The 21,715-nt window shown below is 42.9% G+C and overlaps 1 protein-coding gene across 3 annotated transcripts in view; it reads left to right on the top strand.

Moving 5' to 3' along the window:
• The first annotated feature begins 1,347 nt into the window (after positions 1-1,347).
• Positions 1,348-21,715, top strand: part of RAB28 (RAB28, member RAS oncogene family) — a 175,469-nt gene continuing 155,101 nt past the window's right edge. Inside the window, exon 1 of one of the 3 annotated variants that reach the window (XM_056555159.1) lies at positions 1,348-1,639. In XM_056555159.1, coding sequence (XP_056411134.1) covers positions 1,565-1,639 — 75 coding nt within the window. In that variant the 5' untranslated portion in view covers positions 1,348-1,564. The remainder of the gene's footprint in view (positions 1,640-21,715) is intronic. The other 2 variants (XM_056555158.1, XM_056555157.1) reach the window with 2 other exon arrangements.

Genomic DNA, 21,715 nt, shown 5'->3' with positions numbered 1-21,715 from the left:
GGCTACTCCTTTATCCTCTTCTACATACCTTCATTCCTTTGTTTTCATTTAATTATTCCTTGTTTAAATTTCCTTTTTCCATTTATGTATCTGAAAAATGTGTTATTCCCTTTTTCACTGACTGAGCTAGTTTCTCTTATGCTTTAGAAGCTCTTGGGAGGGGTTTGTCTCTAATAGACGCTGGGATTGTCTCTAATCTAGATGCTGGGATTTTTGTCAATTCTTCTAGGCAAAACTGCCCCCTTAAAGTTATAGGAATTGGACAAAATAACTAGAATACCCCAAATTTTATATTAAGTTGAACTCTTCCTGACACACCTGCCATTACTGTAACATAGAATTGAAAATGAGCTCAAATAAAACTTCATGTTTAACCTGTTAAGGACCCAGGGCGTACCTGTACGCACTGAGTCCGCTCCTGTTCTATAACACGGCGTGGCCCCGTGTCATAGCGGGTTGGGCCCGGATTCTAACAAAGCGGTGCCACGCGCTATTATCCCTTTAGACGCGGCGTTCAAAGTTGAACGCCGCGTCTAAAGTGAAAGCAAAACAATGCCGGTTAGCTCAGGGGGCTGTTCGGGATAGCCGCAGCGAAATTGCGGTGTCCCGAACAGCTTACAGGACAGCCGGAGGGTCCCTACCTGCCTCCTCGCTGTCCGATCTCCGAATGACTGCTCAGTGCCTGAGATCCAGGCATGAGCAGTCAAGCGGCAGAATCATTGATCAATGGTTTCCTATGAGAAACCATTGAACAATGTAAAATATCAGTGTGTGCAGTGTTATAGGTCCCTATGGGAGCATGCTGGGAGTTGTAGTTTTGCAACATCTGGAGGTCCGCAGGTTGAAGACCACTGCGATAGGGGATAACATAACATGTCTAGATGCAGAGTACACTTTAAATGATTAAATGAAACGGAAACACTGGTTGCTATGGGCAACAAAGTTGCTATGGACTGGTTGCTATGGGCAACAAATTGTTTTTTTCATCATTCTGCTCAACCAGGGTGCCTCCAGCTGTTGTAAAACTACAAGTCCCAGCATGTCCGGATAGCCGAAGGCTGGGAGTGTTAGTTTTGCAGCTGGAGGAACCTGAAAAGGTCACAAAACAAAAAGTTATGTGAAGGTCCAGTCTCTTCTGTCATCACTCTACCCTTGGTATATACCCAGCAGTGCCCCAGTGATAACCTCCTACCGGCTATGCCCCCAGGTGCCCGCTCTCTCTGTATCCTGACCACCCTCCTTAGTAACCAAGCGGCGTCACTGACTGGACGGAACCACTTCACCAAGCGCAGGGGGAGTTTTCCCATTCACTGCCGCTCTATACAGTAAGTAGTGGGGAGGACGCGGCTATAAATAATCGCCTGTGTGACGTTAGTTGGTGTGTATACTATGTAAGACCGAGATTCGGTCATCTCTCTCTTGTTCGTCTGCTCACCTCCCCCAGGATAGAAGATGGTTTGTGCCGGAGCTGCAGCCAGTGACAAGCCTCCAGTGAACATGGCGTCCGGTTGCTTAGCGCTGCTGTAAATCCGGTGTCATAATCCTGCAGCCGTGAGAGAGCAACATGTCTGACTCTGAGGAGGAGAGTCAGGACCGGCAGCTGAAGATAGTCATCATAGGGGACGGAGCATGTGGGAAGGTCAGTATCGCCGCCATGTATACATTGTATATACAGTGCCACCTATAGACCCTGTGCCAACCTGCCAGGTGCACCAGGCCTAGTGCCATCCTCACCATGTATACATTGTATATACAGTGCCACCTATAGACCCTGTGCCAACCTGCCAGGTGCACCAGGCCTAGTGCCATCCTCACCATGTATACATTGTATATACAGTGCCACCTATAGACCCTGTGCCAACCTGCCAGGTGCACCAGGCCTAGTGCCATCCTCACCATGTATACATTGTATATACAGTGCCACCTATAGACCCTGTGCCACCCTGCCAGGTGCACCAGGCCTAGTGCCATCCTCACCATGTATACATTGTATATACAGTGCCACCTATAGACCCTGTGCCAACCTGCCAGGTGCACCATGCCTAGTGCCATCCTCACCATGTATACATTGTATATACAGTGCCACCTATAGACCCTGTGCCAACCTGCCAGGTGCACCAGGCCTAGTGCCATCCTCACCATGTATACATTGTATATACAGTGCCACCTATAGACCCTGTGCCAACCTGTCAGGTGCACCAGGCCTAGTGCCACCCTCACCATGTATACATTGTATATACAGTGCCACCTATAGACCCTGTGCCACCCTGCCAGGTGCACCAGGCCTAGTGCCATCCTCACCATGTATACATTGTATATACAGTGCCACCTATAGACCCTGTGCCAACCTGCCAGGTGCACCAGGCCTAGTGCCATCCTCACCATGTATACATTGTATATACAGTGCCACCTATAGAGCCTGTGCCAACCTGCCAGGTGCACCAGGCCTAGTGCCATCCTCACCATGTATACATTGTATATACAGTGCCACCTATAGACCCTGTGCCAAGCTGCCAGGTGCACCAGGCCTAGTGCCATCCTCACCATGTATACATTGTATATACAGTGCCACCTATAGACCCTGTGCCACCCTGCCAGGTGCACCAGGCCTAGTGCCATCCTCACCATGTATACATTGTATATACAGTGCCACCTATAGACCCTGTGCCAACCTGTCAGGTGCACCAGGCCTAGTGCCACCCTCACCATGTATACATTGTATATACAGTGCCACCTATAGACCCTGTGCCAACCTGCCAGGTGCACCAGGCCTAGTGCCATCCTCACCATGTATACATTGTACATACAGTGCCACCTATAGACCCTGTGCCAAGCTGCCAGGTGCACCAGGCCTAGTGCCATCCTCACCATGTATACATTGTATATACAGTGCCACCTATAGACCCTGTGCCACCCTGCCAGGTGCACCAGGCCTAGTGCCATCCTCACCATGTATACATTGTATATACAGTGCCACCTATAGACCCTGTGCCAACCTGTCAGGTGCACCAGGCCTAGTGCCACCCTCACCATGTATACATTGTATATACAGTGCCACCTATAGACCCTGTGCCAACCTGCCAGGTGCACCAGGCCTAGTGCCATCCTCACCATGTATACATTGTACATACAGTGCCACCTATAGACCCTGTGCCAAGCTGCCAGGTGCACCAGGCCTAGTGCCATCCTCACCATGTATACATTGTATATACAGTGCCACCTATAGACCCTGTGCCAACCTGCCAGGTGCACCAGGCCTAGTTCCATCCTCACCATGTATACATTGTATATACAGTGCCACCTATAGACCCTGTGCCAACCTGTCAGGTGCACCAGGCCTAGTGCCATCCTCACCATGTATACATTGTATATACAGTGCCACCTATAGACCTTGTGCCAACCTGTCAGGTGCACCAGGCCTAGTGCCATCCTCACCATGTATACATTGTATATACAGTGCCACCTATAGACCTTGTGCCAACCTGTCAGGTGCACCAGGCCTAGTGCCATCCTCACCATGTATACCACATGCACCGTGTCCGGCCTTGGCATACACTGCGTTATAGACTGTGCTCAGTATACCCTGATCCTCTACATATACTGTGCACATTACCCACCTATTCTGTGCCAGAGCGGTCCTTGGCATACATTGTGCTGAGGGCCATCCCCACTATACCATTGCCCACTACAATTGCTCCCTTGTTCTGTGCCCTTGTTGCCCTCACCTGCCCAATATCCCTGCATACCCCTATTACCCACACCTACTGTACATACCATGCCCTCCTCGCCCCTGGGTACCTTTATCACCCCATAACTCTTTCCAAGCCTCCACATACCCTTATCACCAATGCATACTGCGCCCTCCTTGCCTCTGTGTTCACATATCACCCACACCTACTGTACCCTTATCACCAATGCATACTATGCCCTCCGTGCCTCTGTGTTCACATATCACCCACACCTACTGTACCCTTATCAACAATGCATACTATGCCCTCCATGCCTCTGTGTTCACATATCACCCACACCTACTGTACCCTTATCACCAATGCATACTATGCCCTCCGTGCCTCTGTGTTCACATATCACCCACACCTACTGTACCCTTATCACCAATGCATACTATGCCCTCCGTGCCTCTGTGTTCACATATCACCCACACCTACTGTACCCTTATCACCAATGCATACTATGCCCTCCGTGCCTCTGTGTTCACATATCACCCACACCTACTGTACCCTTATCACCCATGCATACTGTGCCCTCCTTTACACTGCATATCTTTATCACTGCCATATTCTATTGTACCCTTATCACCCAAGCATACCATGCCCTCTTTGCCCCTGCGTACCCTTATCACCCATGCATACTGTGCCCTCACTGCATATCTTTATCACTGCCATGTTCTCAGCCCTTGTGGCCCTTCGGTCAGAGCTCCCACCTATTGTACCCTTATCACCCACGCATACCATGCCCTCTTTGCCCCTGTGTTCCCTTATCACCCATGCATACTGTGCCCTCCTCAACCCTGCAGAATTACATCACTGCCATGTTCTCAGCCCTCATCGCCCCATCGGTCAGAGCCCTTATCACCCCCTGCACATCGTTCCCTCATTGCCCACATGTATAAAGGGCCACCAGGCATATATTGTCTTCTAACTATCTTCACTATACTTTGTGTCATCGTTCATTTTGACCATGCCAGGTCTATCCTTGGCATGCACTTAGCTCAGTATTAGCCTTCACTTGCACTGGGCCCTCCTCAGTATATATTGTGACCCATATTATTCCTAATACTGTGTGCCCCATATCATGTTTTCTCTGTACTGTGCCAAGAACCATCCTTGGCATACACAGCATTGGTATCCTCTTTGACATACGCCCAGGACTGTTGTCCTCAGTCTACCCTGCTCCACTGCCAACTGCAACAAATCCGCCCCAATTCTCAAACATTGTCCTTACTGGCAGGACAAGGGGCAGCAGTGTAAATGGGTGGAATAGCTACTGGGAGGGGCAAATCGTAGATGATGACCCCACTGCACAAAGTACGTTGCATCTCTTTACAACCCAAGACCAGATCCGGGTGCTGCCTCTTTTCGGTTAGGGAATGGCTTTGATATAACAGAACTGGCTGGATCCCATCGCTGACTGTAAATGTCATTTACTCTACAGTTTCTTAGTAGCAGTGTGCCACACATTAGCTTAATAAATCTCTCCATACAGGAATGTAATAGCTAATATTCTAACTGTTGCCGCTCAGAGCAGTGCCACAAATTTTTTAGTAATCAAGACAGTATTGCTTCCCGCAGAGCTGTATACACAGTGATCATTGAGTGGTATGTATATGGTAAAACACTGACTTTAGCTTGAGCCAATTTCTGTGCCCCTGCAAGGCTATATTAGAATAGCCGTGCAGAGTTAACTGCCTACCACAGATAGTTAAAATTTATTTAGATGTTTAAAAAAAAAAAAAGTCACTACGGTACGTTCACATGTACATAATCCACTTTGAATTCTTCTCCTGCAGAGTTCGCTGCCCTTTGACAACAATGGTTTTGCAGCATATCTACTAATTGTCCACTATTGCAGATTTGCTGCAGACACATTGATTTCAATAGGTAGTAAAGTCTGCAGCAGATTATGTACGTGTGAACGCACTCTTACAGGGAAAGGTGACCCCTCCATCAGAAAACAGAAAATCACAGAAATAACAATAGCTCCATACCTCTGCACAGAGCATGCCCACAACATAGAGTACAACAGGTCAAATTAGAACAGTGGTTCAAGCACGAGTATGGCTCTAATATTGTACAGAGAAAAAAAATCTACATTCAGAATAAAATTAGATACTTTAGATATTAATAAAAAATACATATAAGTATCTAGTTTTCTGTATCATGGCCAGACGATCAGTGACTACTGAAAATACAGGAGCCAGCAGAAGAGAAACCCTTAAAAAATGCTATGTATGTTTCCAATGGCCAGAATGTCATGTGCTCACCCATGACAGTTTATACTGAAAAGTAAACCAAAGGTCCCTAGTTAACAAAGCTGGTGTGGGTAGATATTCTCCATGATGTGGCAGTTCTAGTAAACTTATTGTATGCAACGTTTTGCTAAAATTCATACCCTGTTGGGGGCAGGGCTTCAATTTGCCTCAGTCCATTCTTCTCAGATGGGCGCTTTGAGCAGGACCTTAGGGGTCAGCTATAATCAATGGGCGCAGTGGTGTCCAGTCTCCACCAGTGATTGGCTAAGCAGGCAGGTCCTGGGCCAAGTACTTGTCTTGGAAGCAGGAAGAAGACAGAAGATCAGGGACCAGGCAGAACCAAACGGGAGCTGTGGGGATCCGTGGCTTGGTAAGTATAGCTATTTTTTACATTTTTTTTTTCCTGCCCTCAGCAGGATATACATTTTAGTAAAACGCTGGAAAAAAAACTGACTCCTTACCTGAGAAAGAACTAGATATCTGATGACATTGCTATCCTGGAGATGCTACTAGGCCTTTAGGCTTCATAACACAGTCTAGAGCAGGCTGAACGCTAAGGCCTGGTTCACAGCGGCCTCCGTGCCATGAAGGGAAGAGCAAATGAGCAACTGGAGTGTGGAAGATGTATGACCTGTATAATGCCACACACTGTACCCATGAATATAAAACTGCCACACACTGTACCCTCTGAATATAATACTGCCACACACTGTACCCCTGAATATAATTCTGCCACACACTGTACCCTCTGAATATAATACTGCCACACATTGTACCCCTGAATATAATACCACCTCATATTGTACCCCTGAATATAATACCGCCGCACATTGTACTCTCTGAATATAATACTGCCACACATTGTACCCCTGAATATAATACCGCCGCATATTGTACCCCTGAATATAATACCGGCGCACATTGTAAACTCTGAATATAATACTGCCACACACTGTACCCTCTGAATATAATACTGCCACACACTGTACCCTCTGAATATAATACTACCACACATTGTACCCCTGAATATAATACTGGCGCACACTGTACCCTCTGAATATAATAATGCCACACACTGGGCCCCTGGTATATTACTGCCACACACTGTACCCTCTGAATATAATACTACCATACACTGTACACCTGAATATAATGCTACCACACACTGTACCCCTGAATATAATACTACCGCACACTGTACCCTCTGAATATAATAATGCCACACACTGTGCCCCTGGTATATTACTGCCACACACTGGGCCCCTGGTATATTACTGCCACACATTGGGCCCCTGGTATATTACTGCCACACATTGGGCCCCTGGTATATTACTGCCACACACTGTGCCCCTGGTATATTACTGCCACACACTGTGCCCCTGGTATATTACTGCCACACACTGGGCCCCTGGTGTATTACTGCCACACACTGGGCCCCTGGTGTATTACTGCCACACACTGGGCCCCTGGTGTATTACTGCCACACACTGGGCCCCTGGTATATTACTGCCACACACTGGGCCCCTGGTATATTACTGCCACACACTGGGCCCCTGGTATATTACTGCCACACACTGGGCCCCTGGTATATTACTGCCACACACTGGGCCCCTGGTATATGACGGCCTATTAAACCCTGTCCTTGGAAAAATTAGCAAAAATCTATTTGTGGCACTTAGAACATGCTGTGGATCTGAAAGTGTTTTTTTCAATACTCTTCAAAGGATTTTTCTTTAAATGTGCAGAGGAGGTGAATTTGTGTGGGCACTGAAGCCGGGCATGGAGTCTTTGTTAGGATATTAATATTTGATTGGAAGCGTCTTCTCTGCACATAATATATTAATATGAAAGTGACGGTCAATGAGTTTCTGATGACAGCAGTGGTTTCACTTTATCGGTGTTCATCACCTGACTAAAAATAAAGTGAAAGGTGTTAAGAGAAAAAAACAAAAAAAACAAAAACAAATGCATTAGTGGTGGCATAAAATACTTTCCTATACTCTCCCCTGCGGCTCCTCTTTGGGTTTTCGACTTCACAAGGGAGCTGGTGGTGAGAAGCTGGAGAGTGGTGGAAATATCGGACCCAACAAAAGACAAATATCAAAAGTGCTCGACGTCCAACATTAACTTATAAAGGGGTTCGGCAGCTTTCATCATGATGAGAAGAATAGTGCTGCATGTTGTTATATTCTTCCTGTGAAATGAGAGGGAACTGGGAGAACACGACCATACACATTAGTACAAGCATCAGCGCAGTGTAAGGAGCACCTTACATCACTGTTTCCACCATATTGGTACTGCAGGTAGCTGTAGTCTGAAATCTAGGAGAATTTGCCCATTACACCAATGACCCTTCCCTTTGTTGGAAAGCAGTGTAGTAGAGAATTATCATGTTTACTGGTCCACCGAGCCTACAGGTGGCCGGGCACAGAAGACTGATGACAGGAAAAAAGATAAAAAAATGCAGCTCAGCTCACCATCAGTGTACCTCATCCCCTTGGGAAAACTCCATGTCAATCCAGAGGCACCGATTACATAAAGTTGTGGGCTGGGTCCCCATCACAAACATTCAAGACAGGTAAAGAGGGCAAGTGAGATCGGCACTGCTCAGTCTGTAAAGTTAATATGGGACTAGTGGAAAAAGGGATAACTGGGTGGGCTGCTTCTGTGAAACCTTGGTGGTGCTCGTACTTGACACAAAGCAATGGTCTTGTAACAGTAGAACAAAAAAGATGTCGGGGACTCACCGGAGCTGATTTTCAAGCAGTTTCTTCTTTATTAATACTCACATACATGGGGAGAGAAAGACGTACAGGGGGTACAGCTGTCTGGCAACGGGACCGTTTCACATGTTTCACATGCTTCATCAGGCCAGACGAAGCATTTGAAGCATGTGAAACGGTCCCGTTGCCAGACAGCTGTACCCCCTGTACGTCTTTCTCTCCCCATGTATGTGAGTATTAATAAAGAAGAAACTGCTTGAAAATCAGCTCCGGTGAGTCCCCGACTTCTTTTTTTGTTCTACTGTTACAAGACAAACATTCAAGAGACTAGATGAGATTGTCTCCAGTCTTTGAGTTAAAATCCTCAGAAAGTCTTCATTTAGAAATCTATATAAAAAGGAAACCAGAAAACATGAATAAAAAGGAAACAAGAAAACATGAATAAAATACACTACAAAAAAGCGTGCGTTGGAATTTCTGTGGTGCATTTTATCCATGCTTTAATGTTCTCTATTATTATTATTATTATTATTATTATTATTATTATTATTATTATTATTTATTTATTAGATTTCTGAAGATTTTCTTCTACTTTCTAAGACATTTGATTGATGTAGGCTGAACCTATTCATTTTGGTGGGACCTGCCAGCCATGTAATGTATATGAGGTGTCCTGTCTTTTTCCCTAGTGACAGAGTAAAGAAAGATTAGAGGGAGAGAGGGAGGCCACCAGCAGTAGTACATAGCAGTGGCTTACTACCCTCTCCCTCTCCAGAACCCAAGTGTGCATGTGCTTGGGGAGCAGGAGGAATATCTTTTTGGCTGACCCCTGTCTAAGGCCAGCTTTATATCTGTGTGGGAAGCGTAAAGCCATTATTAAAAAAATAAAATATATGGTTGTTGAAATGCAAGGAATTGAAAAAAACAACCAAATCTCCAATCTTTATAGAGGTTTTCCAAGAGTAGACAGGTTTTGTTTGTATTGCAAAAACGGTGCCGACCATGGACCTTGTCTAGAGTTGCAGTACAGATTTACTTAAATAGAGAAGAGATTCAGTACCAGAAACAACCTGTGGACTGACGTGGCGCTGTTTTGAAATCCTTGACGTTTGCATTAAGATGCTGTAATATATTTTACTTTTGGGGTATCATTTGTTTAGAAAGACTGATATTTTAACCATTTGTAAACCTATTTAACACTACTATATAAAGGTGCCTATTGTGCATCATGTGACCACTTGCTGTATGAGGCCCAATGGACTAACAGAGACCTCCCTGGCTACTGGTTGACCTAAATATGTGACATCTCCTTAGCCATTGAGGATAGAAATAGTAGGTAAATTGTACAGTGGGGCAAAAAAGTATTTAGTCAGCCACCAATTGTGCAAGTTCTCCCACTTAAATAGATGAAAGGCCTGTAATTTTCATCATAGGTATACCTCAACTATGAGAGACAGAATGAGAAAAAAAATCCATAAAATCACATTGTCTGATTTTTTTAAGAATTTATTTGCAAATTATGGTGGAAAATAAGTATTTGGTCAATAACAAAAGTTCATCTCAATACTTTGTTATATACCCTTTGTTGGCAATGACAGAGGTCAAAGTTTTCTGTAAGTCTAAACAAGGTTTTCACACACTGTTGCTGGTATTTTGGCCCATTCCTCCATGCAGATCTCCTCTAGAGCAGTGATGTTTTGGGGCTTTCGCTGGGCAACACAGACTTTCAACTCCCTCCAAATATGGGGTTGAGATCTGGAGACTGGCTTAGCCACTCCAAGGACCTTGAAATGCTTCTTATGAAGCCACTCCTTTGTTGCCCAGGCGGTGTGTTTGGGGTCATTGTCATGCTGAAAGACCCAGCAACGTATCATCTTCAATTCCCTTGCTGATGGTAGGAGGTTTTCACTCAAAATCTCACCATACATGGCCCCATTCATTCTTTCCTTTACATGGGGATCAGTTGTCCTGGTCCCTTAGCAGAAAAACAGCCCCAAAGCATGATGTTTCCACCTCCATGCTTCACAGTATGTATGGTGTTCTTTGGATGCACCTCGGCATTCTTCTCCAAACACGACAAGTTGAGTTTTTACCAAAAAGTTCTACTTTGGTTTCATCTGACCATATGACATTCTCCCAATACTCTTATGCATCATCCAAATGATCTCTAGCAAACTTCAGACGGGCCCAGACATGTATTGACTTAAGCAGGGGGACACGTCTGGCACTGCATGATTTGTGTCCCTGGCAACGTAGTGGGTTACTGACGGTAGCCTTTGTTACTTTGGTCCCAGCTCTCTGCAGGTCATTCACTAGGTCCCCCCATCTGGTTCTGGGATTTTTACTCACCATTCTTGTGATCATTTTGACACCACAGGGTGAGATCTTGCATGGAGCCCCAGATCGAGGGAGATTATCAGTGGTCTTGTAGGCCTTCCATTTTTTAATAATTGCTCCCACAGTTGATTTCTTCACACCAAGCTGTTTGCCTATTGCAGATTCAGTCTTCCCAGCCTGGTGCAGGTCTACAATTTTGTTTCTGGTGTCCTTTGACAGCTCTTTGGTCTTGGCCATAGTGGAGTTTGGAGTGTGACTGTTTGAGGTTGTGGACAGGTGTCTTATACTGATAACCAGTTCAAACAGGTGCTATTAATACAGGTAATGAGTGGAGGACAGAGGAGACTCTTATTGTTTGTAGGTGACCAAATACTTATTTTCCATTATAATCAGCAAATAAATTCTTTAATAATCTGACAATGTGATTTTATGGATTTTTTTCTCATTATGTCTCTCATAGTTGAGGTATACCTATGATGAAAATTACAGGCCTCTCTCATCAAGTGGGAGAACTTGCACAATTGGTGGCTGACTAAATACTTTTTTGCCCCACTGTAACTTAGCTTTTTTTTTTTTTTTTTTTTTTTTAAAAGCTCTGGAACCCGTATTGGGTGATGAATGCCTTTTACTGTTGGGGGTTAAAGGTTAAGTTTTTTTTGGAAAATGACAAGTGAAATGTGGAGGTGAAAATCACAGTGAACTTAGTATAACAATCTGCATAGATACAGTACAACGTCTTGCCATGGAAAAGAAACTGAAAACATTTGGCTCAGAGTCTTTGATTTTACACCCAGCAGAACTGTACGTTTTGCTTTTTGGCAACGTGGTAAACCTATTCTCAGATCTTGTGACTTCACAAGACTTGATGACAATTTCACCATTTTCCATGATAATCTCCTTGAAGAATTTGGCAGGCTTCCCCGTGAGACGAGTAAAAAAAGAAGAAAAGCGCATTTGTACAGACGTTGAAGAGAGTTATTTCACACCAATTTATTGCTTTGTTAAATTAAAATAATTTTCTTTCTCTCAGCGTGCAGCTTTCTATTAGCAGTGGCCATAACAAACTGTGGAAAGTAAGTGCAACGTTCCAGCAGTTGTCCAGGCTTATGGAAAGAAAGCTTATTCACCCTATAATGTAATGTTCTGCAGCTTTCCAATACCTTTAGTATTCAGGTCCTCAAAGTTTGATCTGTAGTTTTTTATTAGTACCATTTTTGTTGTGATGGGAAAGTGACCAAAAATACAAAATTCTGGATTTTTTATTTTTTTTTAACCTATATGCCATTGACCGTGCAGCTTAAATAATGTTATATTTTCTTAGTCTGGACATTTCCGCACACGGCGATACCAAGTATATGTATGTTTTATTTTTGTTTACAATACTTTATAAAAATAATTGGACAATGAGGTGGGAAGGGGCCTATTCACATTTATTAACTTTTTTTTTTGTTTTTGTTTTTTGTTTACATTTTATTCACTATTTTGTTTTGTTCCCACAGGGGACTATTACATGCAATCTTTCCATTGAATACACTAAACAATGCTGTGCCATAGCACAGCATTGATCAGTGTTATCGGTGCTCCATTAATACAGGCTGATGAGTTTTCCTGCACTGATGGAGTGCCGATTGGACGGGAAGGAGCTAGGTAAGGGACTTCTGCGTGTCCTTTGAGCTGATCAGGACACCTCGATTTTGCCGCGGTAATCCCGATCAAACCGTCAACTTTTTTTAAATGCATTTCAGCTTTGATTAACCCGTTAAGTACACTGTTTTTTTTTTTTTTTTCATTTTTGCACTTGTTTTCCACCTCACCTTATAAAAAAATCATAACTCTTTTAATTTTCCACCTACAGACCTATATGAGGGCTTGTTTTTTTGCGCCACAAATTGTACTTTGTAATGACGTCAGTCATTTCACCACAAAAGCATACGGTGAAACAAAAAAAAATATATATATTTTTGGGACAAAATTGAGAAGATAAAAAAAAAGCCATTTTTTATTTTTTTGAGGGCTTCCGATTGTACGCAGAGCACTTTTCGTTAAAGAGGACACCTTATCTTTATTCTATAGGTCTATACGATTAAAATTATACCAAACTTTTTTTTTATTTTTCCATATACAAGGCTATATGAGGGCTCATTTTTTGCGCCATGATCTGTAGTTTTCATTGATACCATTTTTGTTTTGATGGGACTTTTTAATCACTTTTTCCTGGTTGCTGATATCAGCTGGGACTGAAAGGATATGAAGCCAGCTCAGCTCCTGAGCTTACTTCATAGACCTGCCGCATGTCCGTGCCGTATATGTACAGCACAGGTCGTTAATTGGTTAAAGTATTAATACCGGACATCACCCTAATGTTAATATCTGGCGTTAGCCATGGACCATGGCCAGGACCCATGGCTAATGACTGAGATCACCGGCTAATGCCAGACATTAACTGACTTTAACCCCTTAACGACGAAGGATGTATATTTACGTCCTCCGCCGGCTCCCGCGGGGTCACGCGGTGTCCCCGCGTAATGTCGGGTCGGTCCCGGCGGCTATCAATGGCTGGGACCCGCGGCTTCGATCCGGGTGATGCCCTGTATTAACCCATCAGACGTGGCGATCAAAGCTGACTGCCGCGTCTGAAGTGAAAGTAACCCGGCTGCTCAGTCGGGCTGTTCGGGACCGCCGCAGTGAAATCGCGGCTTCCCGAACAGCTTACAGGACACCGGGAGGGCCCTTACCTGCCTCCTCAGTGTCCGATCGACGAATGACTGCTCCGTGTCTGAGATCCAGGCAGGAGCAGTCAAGCGCCGATACCACTGATCACAGGCGTGTATTAATTAATACCTATGGTACCTATAACGCTGCAAAAAAAAAAAGTTAAGTGTGTTAATAAAGGAAATATAACCCCTTCCCTAATAAAAGTTTGAATCACCCCCCTTTTCCCATAAAAAAATAAAACAGTGTAAATAAAAATAAATGTGGTATCGCCGCGTGCGTAAATGTCCGAACTATAAAAATACTCAGCTCCTAAGCGTGGTTTAGAGACTGTGAGCGGGCGCAGGACGTACATTTATGCCCTTTGTCCTTAATGGGTAAATCGCCTGGTAACAGAACATTAAACAGATTTGTAAATTATTTCTATTTAAAAATCTCAATCCTTACCGTACTTATAAGCTGCTGTATACTACAGAGGAAGTTCTTTTATTTTTGAATTTCCTTTCTGTATGACCACAGCGCTCTCTGCTGACACCTCTGTCCATGTCAGAAACTGTCCAGAGTAGGAGAGGTTTGCTCTGGGCTTTGCTCCTGCTCTGGACAGTTCCTTAAATGGACAGAGGTGTCAGCAGAGAGCACTGTGGTCATACAGAAAGGAAATTCAAAAAGAAAAGAACTTCCTCTGGAACATACAGCAGCTGCTAAGTACTGGAAGGGTAAAGATTTTTTACTAGAAGTAATTTACAAATCTGTTTACCGTATATACTCGAGTATAAGCCGACCCAAATATAAGCCGAGGCCCCTAATTTTACCCCAAAAACCCAGGAAAAGTTATTGACTCGACCATAAGCCTAGGGTGTGAAATACATCATCCCCCCCCCCCTCCCTTCATCATCACCGCCTGTCAATCCCTTCATCAGTGGTCTTCAACCTGCGGACCTCCAGATGTTGCAAAACTACAACTCCCAGCATGCCTGGACAGCCATCGGCTGTCCAGGCATGCTGGGAGTTGTAGTTTTGAAACATCTGGAGGTCTGCAGGTTGAAGACAACCGTGGCCTTCGTCATCATCACCGCCTGTCAATGCCGTCATCAGTGGTTTTCAACCTGCGGACCTCCAGATGTTGCAAAACTACAACTCCCAGCATGCCGGAAGAAGCGCATTTGTATGCGTGAAACCGCCGACAGTCGCCTCTGAGCGCCCCACGCTATATCTTCTCCTATGCCGGATTAGCAGCCCGAGATGGGAGCTGAAGATCAAGAATCTATATGCAGGACGTCGGTTTTTCTCGTGTACAACAATCAATTTCAATGAGCCGACCGGAGTCAATCGGTGACTCCAGTCGGCACATTTTTTGCCCATTATCCGGTTGCCTGACCGGACCTAAAACCATGGCATTTTCCTTTTTAATCTTCTTACTTTTTTTTGGATGACCTTTTTAAAGCCTCAGAATCAATTACTAGTTTTCAATAAAGTTATTGTTTCACATTACAATGTTTTCAACTTGCAATGGTCGTCCCTAAATGAATTGATATTGTAGCTTGAGGGACCCTTGTATTTCCAGTTATAATTTAGTGTCTTACGTCTTAAGTCTTAGTCATGGTCTGTTTCATTGACAAAAGAAGGTAGAGGTTTACCCTTCACTCCCTGTTAATCATGGTCAAAGACTCTTGTGGTTTTTATGGTACTCAGATGAATGATAACTGGAGTTTCCAGCATTTTAATCCTGCAAATGTGATATTATATGAGCAGACGTGACCATTTGTGATCTGATTTGTGGTTTAATTACAACTGCGGACAAGGTAGACTTCTGCTCAGAGACTCGTAACTCCTGCCGGCTTAATCTTATTCTCAGGAAATACATCGCATTGGAGAAAATACTGACATTATTACAAAAATAACAAAAAAATCAATGGAATAACTGAAAATATGATGTAACGTCAGGGAAGCTTGTGTCAGTCAAGTATTAAAGGGGTACTCTGTTGGAAAACATATATATATTTAAAAAAAATTTTTTAAATCAACTGTTGCCAGAAAGTTAAACAGATTTTAAATGACTTCTATTAAAAAAAAAAAAAAAAAACTTTACCCTTCCAGTACTTTTTAGCAGCTGTATGCTATAGAGGAAATTATTTTCTTCGTGAATTTCTTTTTTGTCTTGTCCACAGTGCTCTCTGCTGACACCTGATGCCCATATCAGGAACTGTCCAGAGCAGGAGAAAATCCCCATTGCAAACCTATGCTGCTCTGGACAGTTTCTGACATGGACAGAGGTGTCAGCAGAGAGCACTGTGGACAAGACAAAAAAGAAATTCAAAAAGAATAGAAATTCAAAAAGATTTTTTAATAGAAGTCATTTACAAATCTGTTTAACTTTCTGGCACCAGTAGATAAAATGTTTATTTTATTTCCCCACCGGAGTACCCCTTTAACTGTGTGTGTGAGAGCATACACTCGTGTTTACAGACTGTGTACTCTTTGATGTATTTCCACTTGACACCCTACTATATTAGATATTTGGCCCTTTTACACAGGTCGATTATCAGGAACAAGGGTTTCTCCGAACACTAGACAGTCAAAGAGTGCACCAGATTTTAAATCTGGTAAATCTTTAGACCTTGTAGTCTAAGTTTAGACCATTCTTTTTAAGTGCCCTTTTTTTTTCCAAGTTAAAAACCCTTAATGGGCACTGTCAAAATCAGAAACTTTTCATATGATGTACATCTTGGCAAAACATTAAAGGGGTACTCCGCTGCTCAGCGATTGGAACAAAATGTTCTGAAGGCTTAGAGCCGGCTCCGGGAGCTTGTGACGTCATAGCCCCACCCCTCATGATGTCACACCCCGCCCCCTCAACTCAAGTCTATGGGAGGGGCGTGACAGCCGTAACCAATCACAGCTCGGCTTTCACTTTACCAGAGCTTGTTAGCTGAGCTGTGATTGGTCGCGGTGGGAAAATCCCTCCACTTTTTCTCTCATACAGTTTAGTAAGTCTGGGCCAATATCCAGTAACCTGCTCCATACAGACATCTCTCACATAAAGATCATCTATAGTCAAAATGTTGAGAGAAGAATTTGCAAAGAAAACCTTTTTAGATGAAGTTTCGAAAAAACCTCTTGATATTTCTATCTCCTCTAATATGATTCAAAAAGTATTTTTTGGATATTCACTCTTTATCAAGAATTGAGTTTATGATGTGGGGTAGGATATAGCAGAAGAGTGAAAATTGTATTAGTCTGGTGACTGGTCTCAGTATTTAGTGGAAATGTCATCTACGAGAACCACTCAGTAGCCAGGTTGGTAGTTTGTAGAATATGGAGTATGTTACTCTTACAGGGGTCAGTATTGAGTATGTTACTCTTACAGGGGCCAGTATTGAGTATGTTACTCTTACAGGGGCCAGTATTGAGTATGTTACTCTTACAGGGGCCAGTATTGAGTATGTTACTCTTACAGGGGCCAGTATTGAGTATGTTACTCTTACAGGGGCCAGTATTGAGTATGTTACTCTTACAGGGGCCAGTATTGAGTATGTTACTCTTACAGGGGCCAGTATTGAGTATGTTACTCTTACAGGGGCCAGTATTGAGTATGTTACTCTTACAGGGGCCAGTATTGAGTATGTTACTCTTACAGGGGCCAGTATTGAGTATGTTACTCTTACAGGGGCCAGTATTGAGTATGTTACTCTTACAGGGGCCAGTATTGAGTATGTTACTCTTACAGGGGCCAGTATTGAGTATGTTACTCTTACAGGGGCCAGTATTGAGTATGTTACTCTTACAGGGGCCAGTATTGAGTATGTTACTCTTACAGGGGCCAGTATTGAGTATGTTACTCTTACAGGGGCCAGTATTGAGTATGTTACTCTTACAGGGGCCAGTATTGAGTATGTTACTCTTACAGGGGCCAGTATTGAGTATGTTACTCTTACAGGGGCCAGTATTGAGTATGTTACTCTTACAGGGGCCGGTATTGAGTATGTTACACTTACAGGGGCCGGTATTGAGTATGTTACACTTACAGGGGCCGGTATTGAGTATGTTACAGGGGCCGGTATTGAGTATGTTACTGGGGCCGGTATTGAGTATGTTACTGGGGCCGGTATTGAGTATGTTACTGGGGCCGGTATTGAGTATGTTACTGGGGCCGGTATTGAGTATGTTACTGTTACTGGGGCCGGTATTGAGTATGTTACTGTTACTGGGGCCGGTATTGAGTATGTTACTGGGGCCGGTATTGAGTATGTTACTGGGGCCGGTATTGAGTATGTTACTGGGGCCGGTATTGAGTATGTTACTGGGGCCGGTATTGAGTATGTTACTGGGGCCGGTATTGAGTATGTTACTGGGGCCGGTATTGAGTATGTTACTGTTACTGGGGCCGGTATTGAGTATGTTACTGTTACTGGGGCCGGTATTGAGTATGTTACTGTTACTGGGGCCGGTATTGAGTATGTTACTGTTACTGGGGCCGGTATTGAGTATGTTACTGTTACTGGGGCCGGTATTGAGTATGTTACTGTTACTGGGGCCGGTATTGAGTATGTTACTGTTACTGGGGCCGGTATTGAGTATGTTACTGTTACTGGGGCCGGTATTGAGTATGTTACTGTTACTGGGGCCGGTATTGAGTATGTTACTGTTACTGGGGCCGGTATTGAGTATGTTACTGTTACTGGGGCCGGTATTGAGTATGTTACTGTTACTGGGGCCGGTATTGAGTATGTTACTGTTACTGGGGCCGGTATTGAGTATGTTACTGTTACTGGGGCCGGTATTGAGTATGTTACTGTTACTGGGGCCGGTATTGAGTATGTTACTGGGGCCGGTATTGAGTATGTTACTGTTACTGGGGCCGGTATTGAGTATGTTACTGTTACTGGGGCCGGTATTGAGTATGTTACTGTTACTGGGGCCGGTATTGAGTATGTTACTGTTACTGGGGCCGGTATTGAGTATGTTACTGTTACTGGGGCCGGTATTGAGTATGTTACTGTTACTGGGGCCGGTAGTGAGTATGTTACTCTGAACCAAACTTGGGTTCAGCTCACTTTGCCTATATATAACCAAGGTTACTGGAAAGGTAAACTCAAATACCCCAGAAGTGTTTAATAAATGAAAATAAAAATAATATTCCAGTCCTCTAGGTTATATATTTAAAATGTATTAAAGATAAAATATAATATAACCTAAGTAGCGTTTGGCTTTCCCATTCTATTTCTATAACCTGCTCAGTACTGAATACTGGTTTCAAGGTCTACCTGTAAGCTCTGGATGATCGGATTATAGCACTGGTTTAGCTTCATCCCTATTACTTGCCTAGAAGATCTGTAACTTGTTCTTGTGGTGTTAGAAATGGACACTTGTTATAAGTAGATTGTTTGTTTATTCGGGTTTGTTTTTGTTTTTTTTTTCTTAAGAATACAAGTGCCATCCTACTATGTAATAAAGAAACGTGTGCAATAATCAGAAAAACATTGTAGATCATTTCATTTTTATTTCCTTTTTAACTTCATTTTATTGGTTTATTTACACTTTTGCATGTAAAACAGTTTTATTATTTTATAGGAGCTTATGCTCAGGGCATGATCTGGCCAAACTGTATCAATTCTATCATATGGCTTCTATAAATTAAGTTTTTATGAATATGTGAACCATCACATATAGAACTAAGGCTAGGTGCTGGTATTCAAAGTCCTTGCAATAGAATTGGATTAAAATACACAATCCTGTGGCAACCATTACATTACTGTTCCGTTCTCATCAAAATTGCCTTATTGGTAAAAGTAATAGCGATAGTTACAGTAGAAATAATAGTAATAACAGTCAAAGTAGTAAAAAATAGTAACAGACGAGGTGATCGATTCAAAGTACGGTAGTAATAAAAATAGTAATAACATTAGTAGCTATAATAAAATTAATATCAGTAAGGCTGGGTTCACATCACGTTTTTGTCCCATACAGGGGAGAGCTAAAAACATGCGCTCCCGTATACCTTCGTATGCGCTCCCGTATGTAATTAATTTCAATGAGCCAACCGCAGTGAAACGTTCAGTCCGGTCGGCTCATTTTTGCGCCATATGCGCTTTTACAACCGGACCTAAAACCGTGGTCGACCACAGTTTTAGGTCCGGGGAAAAAGCGCATACGGCGCAAAAATGAGCCGACCGAACGTTTCACTCCGGTTGGCTCATTGAAATTAATTACATACGGGAGCGCATACGAAGGCATATGGGAGCACATGTTTTTAGCTCCCCCTGCCGTATGCGCCCCCGTATGGGACAAAACGTAATGTGAACCCAGCCTAATAACAGTAGTGGTAATAATATTAACCCCTTAAGGACACAGCCCATTTTGACCTTAAAGGGGTACTCTGCTGCTCAGCATTTGGAACAAACTGTTCCAAATGCTGGAGCCGGCGCCGGGAGGTTGTGTAAATTTTCGGCGATACTTTCATAATTTCTTGCTGAAACATTAAAAAATATCATGAAAAATAGGAAAATTTTGCATTTTTTGAAAATTTTTAAACTCTCTGCTTGTAAGGAAAATGGACATACCAAATAAATTCTATATTGATTCACATACACAGTATGTCTACTTTATTTTGGCATCATAAAGTTTTTAAGATATTAAAGGGCTTCAAAGTTTAGCATCAATTTTCCAGTTTTTCAGGAAAATTTCAAAATCTGAATTTTTCAGCTACCAGTTCAGTTTGAAGTGGATTTGAGAGACCTTTCTGTGAGAAATAACCAATAAATTACCCCATTATATAAACTGCACCCCTTAAAGTATTCCAAATGATATTCAGAAAGTTTGTTAACCCTTTAGGTGTTTCACAGGAATAGCAGCAAAGTGATGGAGAAAATTCAAAATCTTCAATGTTAATTTTTTTAAAATTTTTACAAGGGGTAAAAGGAGAAAAAGCCCCCAAAATTTGTAACCCAATTTCTGTTGTGTAAGGAACACACAGCATACTATTTAGGAAACTACACCCCTCAAGGAACGTAACAAGGGTTACAGTGAGCCTTAAAAGGGTACTGGAAAATTTATTTTTTCCTTTTTTTTTATTTTTTTAAAATTAACTGGTGCCAGTAAATTAAACAAATTTGTAAATTACTTTATTAAAAAATCTTAATCCTTCCAGTACTTATTAGCTGCTGAATACTACAGAGGAAATTATTTACTTTTTGGAACACAGTACTATCTTCTGACATCACGAGCACAGTGCTCTTTGCTGACATCTCTGTCCATTTTAGGAACTGTCCAGAGCAGCATATGTTTGCTATGGGGATTTTCTCCTACTCTGGACAGTTCCTAAAATGGTCAGAGATGTCAGCAGAGAGCACTGTGCTCATGATTCAGGAGAGAGCTCTGTGTTCCAAAAAGAAAATCATTTCCTCTATAGTATTCAGCAGCTAATAGGTACTGGAAGGATTAAGATTTTTTAACAGAAGTAATTTACAAATCTCTTTAACTTTCTGGCATCAGGTGATTTAAAAATAATAATACATTTCCACCGTAGTACCCCTTTAAAGTGGGAGGTGTAAATGAAAAAACGAAATTTCCACTAAAATGCAGTTTTTTTCCCCAAATGTACAATTTTTACAAGGGGCAATATGAGATAATGCCCCCCAAAATTTGTAACCCCATCTCTTCTGTGTATGAAGATACCCCATGTGTGGACATAAAGCACGCTGCGGGCGAACTACAATGCTCAGAAGAAAAGGAGCCACCTTTTGGCTTTTGAAAAGCAAATTTAGCTGAAATGGCTTTTGGGGGGCATGTCATATTTAGGAAGCCCATATGGTGCCAGAACAGGAAAAAAAAAAATCAAGGAACGTAACAAGGGGTACAGTGAGCCTTAACACCCCACAGATGTTTGCCGAATTTACACTGTTTGGACGTGAAAATGAAAAATTTGATTTTTTTTTCACTAAAATGCTGGTGTTAC

This window comes from Hyla sarda, chromosome 1, assembly GCF_029499605.1.
Source record: "Hyla sarda isolate aHylSar1 chromosome 1, aHylSar1.hap1, whole genome shotgun sequence".
NCBI classification, from domain to species: domain Eukaryota; kingdom Metazoa; phylum Chordata; class Amphibia; order Anura; family Hylidae; genus Hyla; species Hyla sarda.
Note: the sequence above shows the minus strand (reverse complement) of the source record. Positions and strands in the feature narration are given on the sequence as shown.